Source organism: Gorilla gorilla, chromosome 18 (assembly GCF_029281585.2).
Source record: "Gorilla gorilla gorilla isolate KB3781 chromosome 18, NHGRI_mGorGor1-v2.1_pri, whole genome shotgun sequence".
Lineage (NCBI taxonomy): Eukaryota > Metazoa > Chordata > Mammalia > Primates > Hominidae > Gorilla > Gorilla gorilla.
The window spans coordinates 27,391,417-27,406,161 of NC_073242.2; the positions used below are offsets into that span (position 1 = coordinate 27,391,417).

Below are 14,745 nucleotides of genomic sequence, written 5' to 3' on the forward strand. Positions count from 1 at the left end.
GGCAGGAGAATTGTTTGAACCTGGGAGACGGAGGTTGCAATGAGCCAAGATCATGCCACTGCACTCCAGCCTGGGCGTCAGAGTGAGACTCCGTCTCAAACAAAACAAAACAAAACAGAACTAGGCAGGGCATGGAAGGGCCTGGGAGGTGGCTTTGGCATGGGGTGTGTGTGTGTGTGTGTGTGTGTGTGTGTGTGTGTGTGTGTGTGTGTACCCAAAGCGGCCCCAGAGGCAAACACAGGCTGCAAAGGGAGCCTGCCCTCAGGAAGGCCCCGCCCATGAGCTCCAGAGTTTCTGCCCCTAGATTCCCAGCAGAGGGGCTGGGGTATAAGAGATGTCTTGTGATTCACACTCTGGGGGTCCAGGTTTGCATCTCTTTGCTGAGTGGATGTCACACCACAGAGCGTGAGAGTGAAGCTTCACACACTCCCAGACACATGCACACTCACGCAAATTTCCAGGGTCACAGACTCACGCACACACAGACTCACAGATGCGCCCTCAAACTCACAGATGCGCCCTCAAACTCACAGATGTCTCCCCAGCCCCAGCCTGCATGGCATGGACACAGAGGCCCACACTGCCTCTCTCTCTTGCTCTCTCTCGCTCTCATACACACTCACACATACATACACACACGCACACACACACATGCACACACACCCACGTACACAATACACACACACTCACACATACACTCACATCACTCATACATGGGCACACACACGCACACACTCACACATGCATTCTCACACACGTGTACACTCACACTCACATGCACACACACATATGCACTTTCTCACACGTGTGCACACACATGCACATATACACATACTCATACACTCTCACATCACACACACGGGCACACACATGCACACACATGCATTCTCACACACGTGTACACTCACATGCACAGACACACACATTACTCACGGGCACACATGCGCACACTCACACATGCACAGACTCACAAGGGGCCCCTCCTTGCCACTTCTCTTGCAGCGTGAATCCAAGCATTTCTCTCTGGCATTCCCTCCCTCCCTGCCAGGATCTGCAGCTAGCCTGGTCCCAGCTGGGGCAGGAAGTGATTTTCTAACCACCTCCCGCCGAGGGTCCCTTCCTCCTCCTGGGCCCTGGGCTTCGCTGGGCTGAGTAGCCCCTCTTCACGACCCCCAGGCTCTGCAAACATCTCCCGAGTACCCACGGGGCAGTTCTCAGTACCCTGGTGTCTTCTGGGACTCATCCTCACCCAGCCACACAGGGAAGCCGAGAGCCGGCCTCCACCTGCCCCGGAGAAGACAAAAGAGGGGTTAGAAACGATTTCAGTCAAAAACATCCCATTACTGGAACAGCAACAGCAACAACCCAGTGTTCACCATGGCATTCTGTAAAATGTGCACCTCTGTCACCTCGGGGCGTGGTGGGAGCCCTCAGCGCGGGTTTCAGGATCACAGGCAGCCTTAGAGCTCCTTTCTGGAGGCCTTGAAAGGTTCATTTGTTAATCTGACAAATATATATATATATATATATATATATAGAGAGAGAGAGAGAGAGAGAGAGAGAGAGAGTGCCAGGGTGTAGCTTTGTCCTCCAGGCTGGGGTGCAGTGGCACAACCATAGCTCATTGCAGCCTGGAACTCCTGGGCTCAAGCGATCTCCCACTTCAGCCTCCTGAGTGGTTGGGACTACAGGTGCACATCACCATCCTGCCTAATTTTTAAATTTTTTGTAGAGCTGGGATCTTGCTGTGTTGTCCAGGCTGGTCTTGAACACCTGGCCTCAAGCAATCCTCCCACCTCAGCCTCCCAAAGTGCTGAGATTTTTGGCATGAGCCACCTTGCCCAGCCTAATTTGCCAAATATTTATTGAGGGCCTACTGTGCCCCAGGCTGTGTTCTAGGAGCTGTGGGCACAGACTGAACCTGGAGGACAAAACCTCCGCCCCAAGGAGCTAAGAGCCCAGCGAGGCAGGCACATAGTAAACAAAATCACAGGGTGAGAGGTGCAGAGTGTTAGATGGTGGCAGATTGAAAGTGAAGAAGGTGGCTGGGTGTGGTGGCTCACACCTGTAGTCCCAGCACTTTGGGAGGTTGAGGTGGGTGGATCACTTGAGGTCAGAAGATCAAGACCAGTGTGGCCAACATGGGGAAACTACTTTTCTACTAAAAATACAAAAATTAGCCAGGCATGGTGGTGCGCACCTATGGTCCCAGCTACTTGGGAGGCTGAGGCCGTGTAATCGCTTGGGCTTGGGAGGCGGAGACTGCAGTGAGCTGAGATCATGCCACTGCACTCCAGCCTGGGTGACAGAGATTCTGTCTCCAAAAAAAAAAAAGAAAGAAAGAAAGAAGAGAAAAAAGAAAGGGAGGGAGGGAGGGAAGGAGGGAGAAAGGAAGGAAGGAAGGAGAACAAAAAAAGAAAAAGTGGAGAAGGTGAGGGCAGAGGCCTGAAACTCCTCTCTGACACTAACAGACACTTGTCACTCAGTTCCTCTGAAGTTACTGCCTTCTGCTGAATAGCTTCATCCCTTTGAACTTGAAGCCCCATGATATAGGAACCGAGCCCATTTTACAAGAGAGGAATTTAAGGCCCTTAACATATTGTGTTCTGCTCAAGTTCATGAAATGTCCTTCGAATGGAGCAAAAACAGAATGCCGGCTTTGACCTTCACCTGGAGGCCGCCCATGAAAGCTTGCTGTTATGGCTCAGAGCTCAGCTCTTGCACTTGCCAGGAGACGCTGAAAGATGAGGACCATCAGATTGGCCTCCCAGGGCCACTGTGGGGTGTCAAACTGCCCAGAGCAGGGCAGCCAGGCAGGCTCTGTGTAAATGGCAGCCCTCACCATTAGCATTCATGCTAAGAAGAGTAATCGACTGCTTGAAGTAGCTGGGGTTGAAAGAAAATGATACCATCATTTAGAACAGAAATGGAAAATGAATGGATTTGCCAGCACGTTGCTGAGAACATTTTCGGATGGGTTGCTAACTTTAAAACTTAATATAGGCCAGGTGTAGTGGCTTGTTCTTGCAATCCCAGGATTTTGGGAGGCTGAGGTGGGAGCATCACTTGAGGCCAGGAGTTTGAGACCAGCCTGGGCAAAGATAGTGAGACCCCATTTCTACAAAATAGACAAATAATTAGCCAAGTGTGGTTGCATCCACCTGTAGTCTCAGCTACTTGGGAGGCTGAAGTGGGAGGATGGCTTGAGCCCAGGAGGTTGAGGCTGCAAGTGAGCTGTGATCGCACCACTGCACTCCAGCCTGGGCAACACAGTGAGATCCTGTCTCTAGGGGGAAAAAACCCTTGGAGATTTCACATGATAATTCCAGGGGTCTCCCGTTTCCCATTCTGCACCTCATATTGAAACTTGCCCTTCAGTGCATAGAAAGCAGGGTTTCAGATTTCATGTGTGTGCGTGTGCATTTGTGTGTGTGCATGCACGTGTGTGTGCATGTGTGTTGCATGTGTAGGCATGCGTTTGGGTGTGCATGTGTGGGCATGCATGTGTGTGGGTGTGCATGTACACATGTGTGTTTGTGTATGCATGTGTGTATGCATGTGCGTGTGTGTTTCCCTAGAAAACTTAGAAAAGCTGACCACTCTGTGCTGCTGGGGCCATTCACTTTTAACTCTTTTATTTATTTTTTTGTTTTCGTTTTTGAGATGGAGTCTCGCTCTGTCGCCCGGGCTGGAGTGCAGTGGCGCAATCTTGGCTCACTCCAAGCTCTGCCTCCCGGGTTCACGCCATTCTCCTGCCTCAGCCTCCCGAGTAGCTGGGACTACAGGCGCCCGCCACCACGCCCGGCTAATTTTTGTATTTTTAGTAAAGATGGGGTTTCACCGTGTTAGCCAGGATGGTCTCGATCTCCTGACCTCGTGACCCACCTGCCTTGGCCTCCCAAAGTGCTGGGATTACAGGCATGAGCCACTGCACCCAGCCAGACTGTTTTATTTCGTCACAGTCCCTAAACCTGCTTCACTCCTCTCTGTGACCTGCCCGCCCCTGAGTTTGCAATCCTGATCAGGTCTAAATCTCCCAGGTCCCAGATGAATAAACTGAAGCCCAGAGTCGGGAGTACTTTGCCCAAAGTCACTCAGGGTTGTTGGTCTTCATCTCATCCATGATGGATCAGGCACGGAGGCAGGGGTGGGGGCAGGCAGGACTTCCTCCCATCACCAAATCCTTTTCACCTGCAGCAAATTCTCACCCCATTTTCTTTTCCTGGGTTTTTCCACCAAGTCAAGCCGGCTCCCCCTTTCAACGTGACCGTGACCTTCTCAGGACAGTATAATATCTCCTGGCGCTCAGATTACGAAGACCCTGCCTTCTACATGCTGAAGGGCAAGCTTCAGTATGAGCTGCAGTACAGGAACCGGGGAGACCCCTGGGCTGTGGTGAGGAATGTGGGGATCAGTGCAGCTTTGTGGGAGGGGAGGGGAGAAGACGGAGTGCAAAGGCATCTGGGTGGGAGAGACGGGTGAACAACATCATTCATGGCCAAGAACAGAGACCAAGGGCGCGAGCACTCCCTTACAGCGGGCCCTCCTCCTCCCCTCACTTCTCCCCAAGGTAGGAGACCCCTGAATAATCTTTCCTCCCCAAACTGGTCTCCTCGGCGGTCAGCATGCCAAAGAGACTGTCCCTTCCCCAGACTTCACCCCAGGTCTAGCATAGTCACAATAGAGGAAGTTTCAGAAACGGGGCAACCTGGAAGCTTCCCAATTGCTTAGAATGGCCATAGTTGGAGAGTTCCAGAAGTATCAATTATTAAGAAGGTCCAGCCAGGTGCGGTGGCTCACGCCTGTAATCCCAGCACTTTGGAGGCCAAGGCGGGTGGATCTCTTGAGGTCAGGAGTTTGAGACCAGCCGGGGCAACATGGTGAAACTCTGTTTCTACTAAAAATACAAAAAATTAGCCAGGCGTGGTGACATGCACCTGTAATCCAGCTATTCTGGAGGCTTAGGCAGGAGAATCACTTGAATCCAGGAGGCGGAGGTTGCAGTGAGCTGGGATTGCCCTACTGCACTCTAGCCTGGGCAACAGAGTGAGACTCGATCTCAAAAAAAAAACAAGGTCCAGTGTTAGAGGGCCCATTGTTTCAAACATGAAGGCGTAGAGAGATGTCCTTCCAGCCCACTATTTAGAACAGTCACAAGTGAGATACTGTCTCTAAAAAATAAAAAATAGTAACAATGATAGAACAGTCACAGCTGAAGAGTTCTAGAATTGCCCATCCTTTAGGATAGTCCCAGCTGAAGATGTCCATGAGTGCCATACTTTAGAAAGTCCCCAGTGGAAGATTTCCAGAGGTATCCATTGCTAACATGTCTGTAGTTAGAGTTCTAGAAATGCCTGCTGTTGGGAATGTCAGTATGTCAACTCTTGGAATTCTTCAACAGTTGAAGACATTCTCAACTGATGTACTGAGACTTATATCAGTAGTATATCGGTTGAGAATATCCTCAACTGTTCAAGAATTCCAAAAGTATGCATTGCCTGGAATGCTGCCAGACCATTACCACTCCTGAGATATGTCCAGTCCTGCAGGGAGAGTCCACTGCCAGGACTGTGAGTGGCTGAATTGGATCAAAGAGAAATCAAACAGAGCATCCTATCACATGCACGGGCCAGGCAGTGCTGGTGAGTCTGTGCTCCCCATGCCTGAGTCCAGCTACTCAGGCATAGGCTTGATTCTTGTGGGAAGAGAAGAGACACTCAGCCCCTTTGATGGAAGCTGGGAAAAGAGGTGGCTCTGCTGGAGGCAGGGGCTGGCCTGGTTTAACCCTGACCTGGTGCATCCTTTCCTTGTACTGGCAGAGTCCGAGGAGAAAGCTGATCTCAGTGGACTCAAGAAGTGTCTCCCTCCTCCCCCTGGAGTTCCGCAAAGACTCGAGCTATGAGCTGCAGGTGCGGGCGGGGCCCATGCCTGGCTCCTCCTACCAGGGGACCTGGAGTGAATGGAGTGACCCGGTCATCTTTCAGACCCAGTCAGAGGGTAGGTGTGAAGCTGGGATGGACACCCCACTCCTGGTACCAAATTTTGTCCTGTTCTAGCCACCCTAAGCCCTGAGCTTTCTGGCACAGCTGGGAGGTATTCAGTTGTTCATCCTCAGATGTAGCCCTTCAATTACATTTCTAGAGCCCCTGCTGGCCAGGCCCTGTTGGGTGCCAGCTGCTTCTTCTGTTAGGCATTTGATCCCCCTAACTCTGAAGTGGGAATCAGCCCTGTTTTTCAGATGAGATAACTTAGGCTCAGAGAAATGAAGTTACTTGCCTGGGGTGAGGAATGAGAACAAGATTTGAACCCAGATCCATCTCACTTCAAGACACTAGCAGTAACAGCCTCTCCTACCCCCTTCCACTCTACCCCAGACCCATTTCCCACCATGCCCACCCCATATGGCCTCTGGTAGAGTTGGTGCCATTTAACGCTTTCTTTGCTTCCTTCCCAGAGTTAAAGGAAGGCTGGAACCCTCACCTGCTGCTTCTCCTCCTGCTTGTCATAGTCTTCATTCCTGCCTTCTGGAGCCTGAAGACCCATCCATTGTGGAGGTGAGGCCAGGGGATCAGGAAGGCAGGGAGGTGGTCATCCTGGGCCACTGCCCCTCTATGATACATGCAGGGTTGGAAAACATGACTGTCATCACGGTAACAATGATGATGATGGGATAATAACCAACTCACAGACACCATGTGCTGGACACTGTGGAGGGCACTCCCTTCACCCCCATGGCTGCCCTATGAGCTTGAGACACTGCAGTTGCCCTTATTTTACAAATGGACAAACTGAGGCAAGGAGATGTCAAGGACAAAGTCACACAGCTCCAAGGTGGAGAAATTGGGATTGAAACTCTGTGCCCTTAAACAGGGACCTCAGCTGTGATCTTGTCCAGTGGATTTTAAGCTTTGAGGCTTAATGGGCTTAAGGGGCCACTAGGTGGTGGTGAAGAGGTGGCTGTAATAGTCCACACCTCTGAAATGGCCTCTCTGCGCACCCCTGGTTGCAGATAAAGAAGTTGAGGCTCAGAAGGGGCAACATTTGCCCAGCACGCAACAGGCAGCCAAGAACATAACCACGATATCCCTTCAGGAGCCTGTGAGGGAGACTTGCTGCTCCCATTTTACAGAAGGGGAAACCAAGCCCCAGGGAAGGAGGGAGGCGCCTGGGCTGTGTCTTGGGATGCTCGGAAGCTCCTGTAGGATGAAGCTGGGGAGCGTCTGAATGGGAGGCCAGGCTGCCCTCTGGTGATGTCAGGGTCCTCACCCCTCTCTGCCCCCTCAGGCTATGGAAGAAGATATGGGCCGTCCCCAGCCCTGAGCGGTTCTTCGTGCCCCTGTACAAGAGCTGCAGCGGAGACTTCAAGGTGAGCTCCCCACCCTGTGATGAGCTCCTCGGAGCCCCTCCTCCTCTTCAGGAGCCCCACCTCCCCTCACCCCAGGCTCCCCAGCCTCACCCCACAGGCCTAGAGCATCCAGGTCTCAGCCAAGCCACAAGCCAGGCCTCAGTTTCCCCATGTGCAAAGTGTAGACAGTCATTCTTGTGGTGCAGAATTGGCAGAAGAATTAAACAAGATTTGACCAGGTGTGGTGGCTGACGTCTGCAATCCCAGCACTTTGGGAGGCCAAAGCAAGTGGACTGCTTGAGGCCAGGAGTTCAAGAACAGCCTGGGCAACATAGGGAGACCCTCACCACCACTCCGCCTCCCCATCTCTACCAAAAACTTAAAAATCATTCAAGCGAGGTGGTGCACGCCTGTAGTCCCAGCTACTCGGGAGGCTGAGGCAGGACGATCGTTCAGAGGCTGCCGTGAGCTATGATCACACCACTGCCCTCCAGCCTGGCCAACAGACAGAGACTATATCTTAAAAAAAAAAAATCAAAAAGAAAAAGTAAACAAAATAATGCAGCATTGGCCCAGCCCAAGGAACCAGACTGGGAGAGGGGGTGAGGCTGGTGGTCTCCTGAGTCACAGATTGCCCCACTGGTCCTTTCTTAGGTGTCCTTAATCTGGGTTGGAGAGGGAATCGGTTTCGGAAAGAGCCTGGCCCACGGGGCAAAACACACTAACGTTTGCCAAGCCTCCAACTCGCCACCACCCGCCAGCACCCACAGGTTGTCTGTGCCCATTTACAGCCGTGTCACCCACCCTGCAGCAGTGGGAGGGGCTGCCACAGAGAGGATGTGGTGACAGAGGTGGGAGGGCCAGCCCCACCTGCTGCAGCCCAGCCTGCAAGTCAGACAGTGTAGACCTAGACCATTGATTGAGCTCCTGCTGTCTGCCTGGTGCTGCGCTGGACACCCTTCCTGCCTCACTCATTCTCATATTCACAGCAGCCCCTGCAGAGTGGATGTTCCACTGCCCCCAGGGCACCCATGAAGAGGCCAAAGAGTGGGCAGGGAGGAACATGGACCCCAACCCACATAAGACCCACCCTTTCCTCTTCCCTAAAGCTCAAATATCACATTGATTTTGGGTTGATTTTTACCAATACTCATATAGCACTTGCTATATACCAGGCAGTCCCCTAGGAGCATCACAAACAGTGACTCATTTAACGCTCACGACGACCCTATGGGTGGGTGCTATTATTAGGTCCATTTTACAGATGAGGAAACTGAGGCACCGAGAGGGTAAGTAATTGGCTTAAGGGCACACAGCTGAGAAGCGACTTTGAATCAGTGGTGGTGGCCACATCACAGTTCTGAGATGAGTTTTTGAGGAAGATGAGCTCAAAACAGGGAGATACCCATTCCTGGGGATTTTCCTTGCCAATTGCATGAGGATTCTGGTGTCGTGAGTGGGAGTCCTGGCAGGGGAGGGAAGGGAGGGCCCTTCAAGTTTAAGGGCCACCGCCTCAGCCAGCATCACCCACATCCTCTATCCTCAAAGTGTACAAAGGCCTTTCCAAGTGGCTTTTCATTGATCCACTCCACCCATTCATTTTCGTTAATAAACATTTATTGAGCACCTACTTTGTGCTAGGCACTGGGGCTACAGCCATGGACAGAAGAGACAAGACTTATGTCCGGGGGCCAAGTGTCTGTCTGGTGGGGACACATAAACCAGGAGAGTGCTAGGTTTCAAGAAGCATCAAGGAGGCGGGAAAGCAGGAGATGGCTCAGGGGTACCTCAGACCGCAGGCCCTCCTGCCCCCATGTCTCCTTGACTCAGGAATCTTGGTCCCTGCCTGGACTATGGGGCCACCAGTTGTCTGACTGGTCACACTACTAAGGGTAGCAACTCCCTTCTACAAGTAGGGAAACTGAGGCCCAGAGTAGGAGGGGGATCCACTAGGGTGGGAGCACATTGTGGTCCTGATTCCTCTCTCTCTCTCTGTCTCTCGGTGTCTTTGTCTATCTTCATGTCTCTGTCTGTCTCTCTTGATGTCTCTTTGTCTTGTCTCTGTGTCTGTGTCTGTCTTTCTGTCTGTTTAAACCCTCACCTTGGCTGGGCACAGTGACTCACGCCTGTAATCCCAACGCTTTGGGAGGCTGAGGCGGGTGGATCACCTGACGTCAGGAGTTCAAGATCAGTCTGGCCAACATGGTGAAACCACGTCTCTACTAAAAATACAAAAATTAGCCGGGTGTGGTGACAGGCGCCTGTAGTCCCAGCTACCTGGGAGGCTGAGGCAGGAGAATCACTTGATCCTGGGGAGGCAGAGGTTGCAGTGAACCGAGATGGCACCACTGCATTCCAGCCTGGGCAGCAGAGCCAGACTGTCTCAAAAGAATAAAAGTAAAAGAAAAATAAACCCTCACCTTACCCTCATCCTGTGCTATGACTCTCTCTTTTTCTCTCTCACAGAAATGGGTGGGTGCACCCTTCACTGGCTCCAGCCTGGAGCTGGGACCCTGGAGCCCAGAGGTGCCCTCCACCCTGGAGGTGTACAGCTGCCACCCACCACGGAGCCCGGCCAAGAGGCTGCAGCTCACGGAGCTACAAGAACCAGCAGAGCTGGTGGAGTCTGACGGTGTGCCCAAGCCCAGCTTCTGGCCGACGGCCCAGAACTCGGGGGGCTCAGCTTACAGTGAGGAGAGGGACCGGCCGTACGGCCTGGTGTCCATTGACACAGTGACTGTGCTAGATGCAGAGGGGCCATGCACCTGGCCCTGCAGCTGTGAGGATGACGGCTACCCAGCCCTGGACCTGGATGCTGGCCTGGAGCCCAGCCCAGGCCTACAGGACCCACTCTTGGGTGCAGGGACCACAGTCCTCTCCTGTGGCTGTGTCTCAGCTGGCAGCCCTGGGCTAGGAGGGCCCCTGGGAAGCCTCCTGGACAGACTAAAGCCACCCCTTGCAGATGGGGAGGACTGGGCTGGGGGACTGCCCTGGGGTGGCCGGTCACCTGGAGGGGTCTCAGAGAGTGAGGCGGGCTCACCCCTGGCCGGCCTGGATATGGACACGTTTGACAGTGGCTTTGTGGGCTCTGACTGCAGCAGCCCTGTGGAGTGTGACTTCACCAGCCCCGGGGACGAAGGACCCCCCCGGAGCTACCTCCGCCAGTGGGTGGTCATTCCTCCGCCACTTTCCAGCCCTGGACCCCAGGCCAGCTAGTGAGGCTGACTGGATGTCCAGAGCTGGCCAGGCCACTGGGCCCTGAGCCAGAGACAAGGTCACCTGGGCTGTGATGTGAAGACACCTGCAGTCTTTGGTCTCCTGGATGGGCCTTTGAGCCTGATGTTTACAGTGTCTGTGTGTGTGTGTGCATATGCGTCTGTGTGCATATGCATGTGTGTGTGTGTGTGTGTGTGTGTCTTAGGTGCGCAGTGGCATGTCCACGTGTGTGTGTGATTGCATGTGCCTGTGGGCCTGGGATAATGCCCATGGTACTCCATGCATTCACCTGCCCTGTACATGTCTGGACCCACGGAGCTCACCCATGTGCACAAGTGTGCACAGCAAACGTGTTTGTGGTCAACAGATGACAACAGCCATCCTCCCTCCTAGGGTCTTGTGTTGCAAGTTGGTCCACAGCACCTCCGGGGCTTTGTGGGATCAGGGCATTGCCTGTGACCGAGGCGGAGCCCAGCCCTCCAGCGTCTGCCTCCAGGAGCTGCAAGAAGTCCATATTGTTCCTTATCACCTGCCAACAGGAAGCGAAAGGGGATGGAGTGAGCCCATGGTGACCTCGGGAATGGCAATTTTTTTGGTGGCCCATGGACGAAGGTCTGAATCCCGACTCTGATACCTTCTGGCTGTGCTACCTGAGCCAAGTCGCCTCCCCTCTCTGGGCTAGAGTTTCCTTATCCAGACAGTGGGGAAGGCATGACACACCTGGGGGAAATTGGCGATGTCACCCGTGTACGGTACGCAGCCCAGAGCAGACCCTCAATAAACGTCAGCTTCCTTCCTTCTGCGGCCAGAGCCGAGGCGGGCGGGGGTGAGAACATCAATCGTCAGCGACAGCCTGGGTGCCCGCGGGGCCGTCCCGCCTGCAGAGGGCCACTCGGGGGGGTTTCCAGGCTTAAAATCAGTCCGTTTCGTCTCTTGGAAACAGCTCCCCACCAACCAAGATTTCTTTTTCTAACTTCTGCTACTAAGTTTTTAAAAATTCCCTTTATGCACCCAAGAGATATTTATTAAACACCAATTACGTAGCAGGCCATGGCTCATGGGACCCACCCCCCGTGGCACTCATGGAGGGGGGTGCAGGTTGGAACTATGCAGTGTGCTCCGGCCACACATCCTGCTGGGCCCCCTACCCTGCCCCAATTCAATCCTGCCAATAAATCCTGTCTTATTTGTTCATCCTGGAGAATTGAAGGGAGGTCAAGTTGTTTGTCAATGATTTGTCAGAGAACCTGTTGAAATGTGAATTAAGAAGCTAAGAAAATATTTCTTAGCAACATTTTCTTTTTCTTTTTTTTTTTTTCTTTTGAGACAGAGTTTCACTCTCGTCGCCCAGGCTGGAATGCAGTGGTGCGATCTCGGCTCTCTGCAACCTCTGTCTCCCGGGTTCAAGCGATTTCCTGCGTCAGCCCCAGAGTAGCTGGAATTACAGGCACACACCACCACGCCTGGCTAATTTTTGTATTTTTAGTAGAGCTGGGGCCATCCTGGCCCGGCCCTGTCTTCCTCCCCAAAGGTCAGACTGCAGGCTGCAGGGCTGTGCTGGAGGAGCCAGCTCTAGCTCACCCATGCTTTTGGAACAGGGTCGGGTTGGAAGTCAGCACAGGTCAGTCCTGTGGAAGGTTCCTTCGTGACTCATCTGTGAAGTGGTGTGGTTGGGAGAGGTAGCTGAGAGAATGCATGGAGTCCTCGGTGCCTGGCAGGAGGCTGGAAGGTTCTAGAACACTGATGGCTATAAGAGTGGGACTGTGAGCCTGGGATCGGGGGGTGTGAGACTTGGATGGGAGCACAAGAGTGGAAGCACAGCTTCTGCACGGAGCGGGCGCAGCCCTCAACACCCCGTGCACCTGCACCCCAAGGACTCTTGGGTCCAGATGTGCTGTGGTTTTCACACCTTCTTGGGGGCAACAGGTTCCAGAAGCCACCTGTGGGTGCCACCTGAGCCACAGGCTCCCAGGAAAGCAGCACAGCTCTCCTGCACCCAGAGCTTGCTGGGTGGTGGAGGGGAACACAGATGGTTGGGGAAGGCCTGAGGCCAGACTGGGGGACTCTGGACTGGGGCACATGAGGCTCCTCAGAATCCCACCTTTGAAGGGAACTCAGCTTATAAACACAGAGGAGCAAAGTTGGAGGGCTGGGCGTAGTGGCTCACACCTGTGATCTCAGCACTTTGGGAGGCCAAGGAAGGTGGATCACTTGAGGCCAGGAGTTCGAGACCAGCCTGGGCAACATAGCAAGGCCCCATCTCTACAAAAATTATTATTTTTTAAAAAAATTAGCCAGGTGTGGTGGTGCTTGCCTATAGTCCCAGCTACTCGGGAGGCTAAGGTGGGAGGATCGCTGGAGCCCAGGAATTTGAGGCTGCAGTGAGCTGTGATTACACCGTTGCACTCCAGCCTGGGTCACAGATCAAGACCCTGTCTCTTAAAAATAAAAGTTGGAGACAAGAGCTGGCTCACCTGAAAGGATGGATTAGTAGGTAGGAGGGTGGATGGAGGATGGATGGATGTGTGGGTGGATAGGAAGATGGTATTAAGTTGGTGCAAAAGTCTTTGCTATTACTCTTAATGGCTTTAATAAAAAGCTTGAAGGAAGAATGGTTGGTCGGATAGACAGAGATAAATGCATACTGGAAACAAAGATAAAGATAAAACACAAGTCATACCAGGCCAGCAACTCTATTTTGTTCACTGCCTTTAGTCCCAGCCTGGCACATAGTAGGCACTCAATAAAGCCTGATTTGTAGCATTTGCTTATTTCCATGGTGTAATTTCATGCTCCTGATTTGAGTCTAAACACAGAGTTGGGAAGAGATATGCACAATCTGCCCTCTTGGCTGGTATGAGTGAGTCCCAGCTCACCGATGGTAGCCCAGAGAGAACATCAAGAGGGGTAGGGGGCTTCAGGGAGGAGGTGGTGTTGGTTGGACTTCGAAAAATGAATAGGAGGCTGGGAGTGGTGGCTCATGACTGTAATCCTAGCACTTTGGGAGGCCAAGGCGGGCAGATCATTTGAGGTCAGGAGTTTGAGACCAGCCTGGGCAACATGGTGAAACCCAGTCTCTACTAAAAATACAAAAATTAGCTGGGTGCAGTGGCGGTTGCCTGTAATCCCAGCTATTCAGGAGGCTGAGGCAGGAGAATCTGAGAGATGGAGGTTGTAGTGAGCAGAGATAGCACCACTGCACTCCAGCCTGGGTGACAGAGCGAGACTACGTCTCATAAAAAAAAAAAAAAAAGGAAAAATGAATAGGCGTTGTTAGATGTACCAGCTATTTGGGGCAGAGGGAAGAGCTTGGACAAAGGCCTGGAGGTACGACCAAGGGTCAGGAGCAAGTGGGACAGGCGGCTCCTCGCCCTCCGAAGACCAGGCCAGAATTGCTGACAAGCCTCACTGAAGAGGAAGGGGGACCGATAGCAACATCACTTTCCCAGCTGCCGCATTCCTCACCTTGCCATCTGCAAGCTCTGAGGGGCAGAGTCATCCGTCTGACAGATGAAATGAAGGCACAGCTCAGGCTGGTGACCTGCCTGAGGTCACACACTGAATGAGTGGTCAGAGCTGGAACCAGAACTCTGGGCTTCTGATGCCAATTTCAGCTGTTTTTCACCTTGCTCTGCTGGAACGTACCTAGATCAAGGGGTGAGGAAGGTTTAGCAGACCCTGTGGGTGCCTGCTGCATCTGCCTGTGCAGCAGTTTGGAGATGTGGCTGACCCCAGCTCTGGGAGTGGCTACGTGACCCAGGCCTGCCCAGTAGGACATTTCTTCCCGCTGGCAACAGTACAGTTTAGGGACAGACATACCCTAGCTGATCCATGCTCTCTTTCTGCTGGGATTACTAAGCTGTAAGGAGGGTACTGGGAGGGGCAGCAAGAAACACACAAGAAAGCAGAGCTGAGAGATGGTAATAGCTCTTGAGATCCTGGATCCAGCCTTGCCTGAAACCACGTTTCTCCTGGACCGTTTAGATACATGAGTATGGAAGTCATTATGCTGTTCACCATATGCTGGGCACATGGCAGGATTGTACATCCTGACCCTCTGTAGCCAGATGGGGCCGTGTGACTGGCTGGGACTGGGCAGTTGTGAGCAGAAGTGATAAGTCTCACTTCTGGGCAGAGCATTTTTCAGATGGCTACCACACCCCCTGGGGTATTTTTCCTCTGTC

The 14,745-nt window shown here is 52.9% G+C and overlaps 1 protein-coding gene and 1 long non-coding RNA gene across 12 annotated transcripts in view; one reads left to right on the forward strand and one right to left on the reverse strand.

Moving 5' to 3' along the window:
* Positions 1-13,337, forward strand: part of IL21R (interleukin 21 receptor) — a 49,947-nt gene extending 36,610 nt beyond the window's left edge. For all 9 annotated transcript variants that reach the window (XM_055365567.2, XM_063699568.1, XM_063699566.1 and 6 more), the window contains 5 exons: positions 4,241-4,395; positions 5,820-5,997; positions 6,455-6,554; positions 7,285-7,366; positions 9,812-13,337. In XM_055365567.2, the coding sequence (XP_055221542.1) occupies positions 4,241-4,395; positions 5,820-5,997; positions 6,455-6,554; positions 7,285-7,366; positions 9,812-10,561 (1,265 nt within the window). In that variant the 3' untranslated portion in view covers positions 10,562-13,337. The remainder of the gene's footprint in view (positions 1-4,240; positions 4,396-5,819; positions 5,998-6,454; positions 6,555-7,284; positions 7,367-9,811) is intronic.
* LOC115931029 (uncharacterized) lies at positions 4,375-9,816 on the reverse strand. 3 transcript variants are annotated; one of them, XR_008672616.2, is made up of 4 exons: positions 9,447-9,816; positions 6,481-6,609; positions 4,709-4,897; positions 4,389-4,461 (listed from the first exon to the last, which is right to left on the reverse strand). It is a non-coding gene; the product is annotated as an uncharacterized lncRNA (long non-coding RNA). The 3 variants fall into 3 exon arrangements; XR_010131333.1 differs by lacking the exon at positions 4,709-4,897 and having other exon boundaries at positions 4,375-4,461; XR_010131334.1 differs by lacking the exon at positions 4,389-4,461 and having other exon boundaries at positions 4,470-4,897.
* Positions 13,338-14,745: the final 1,408 nt, after the last annotated feature.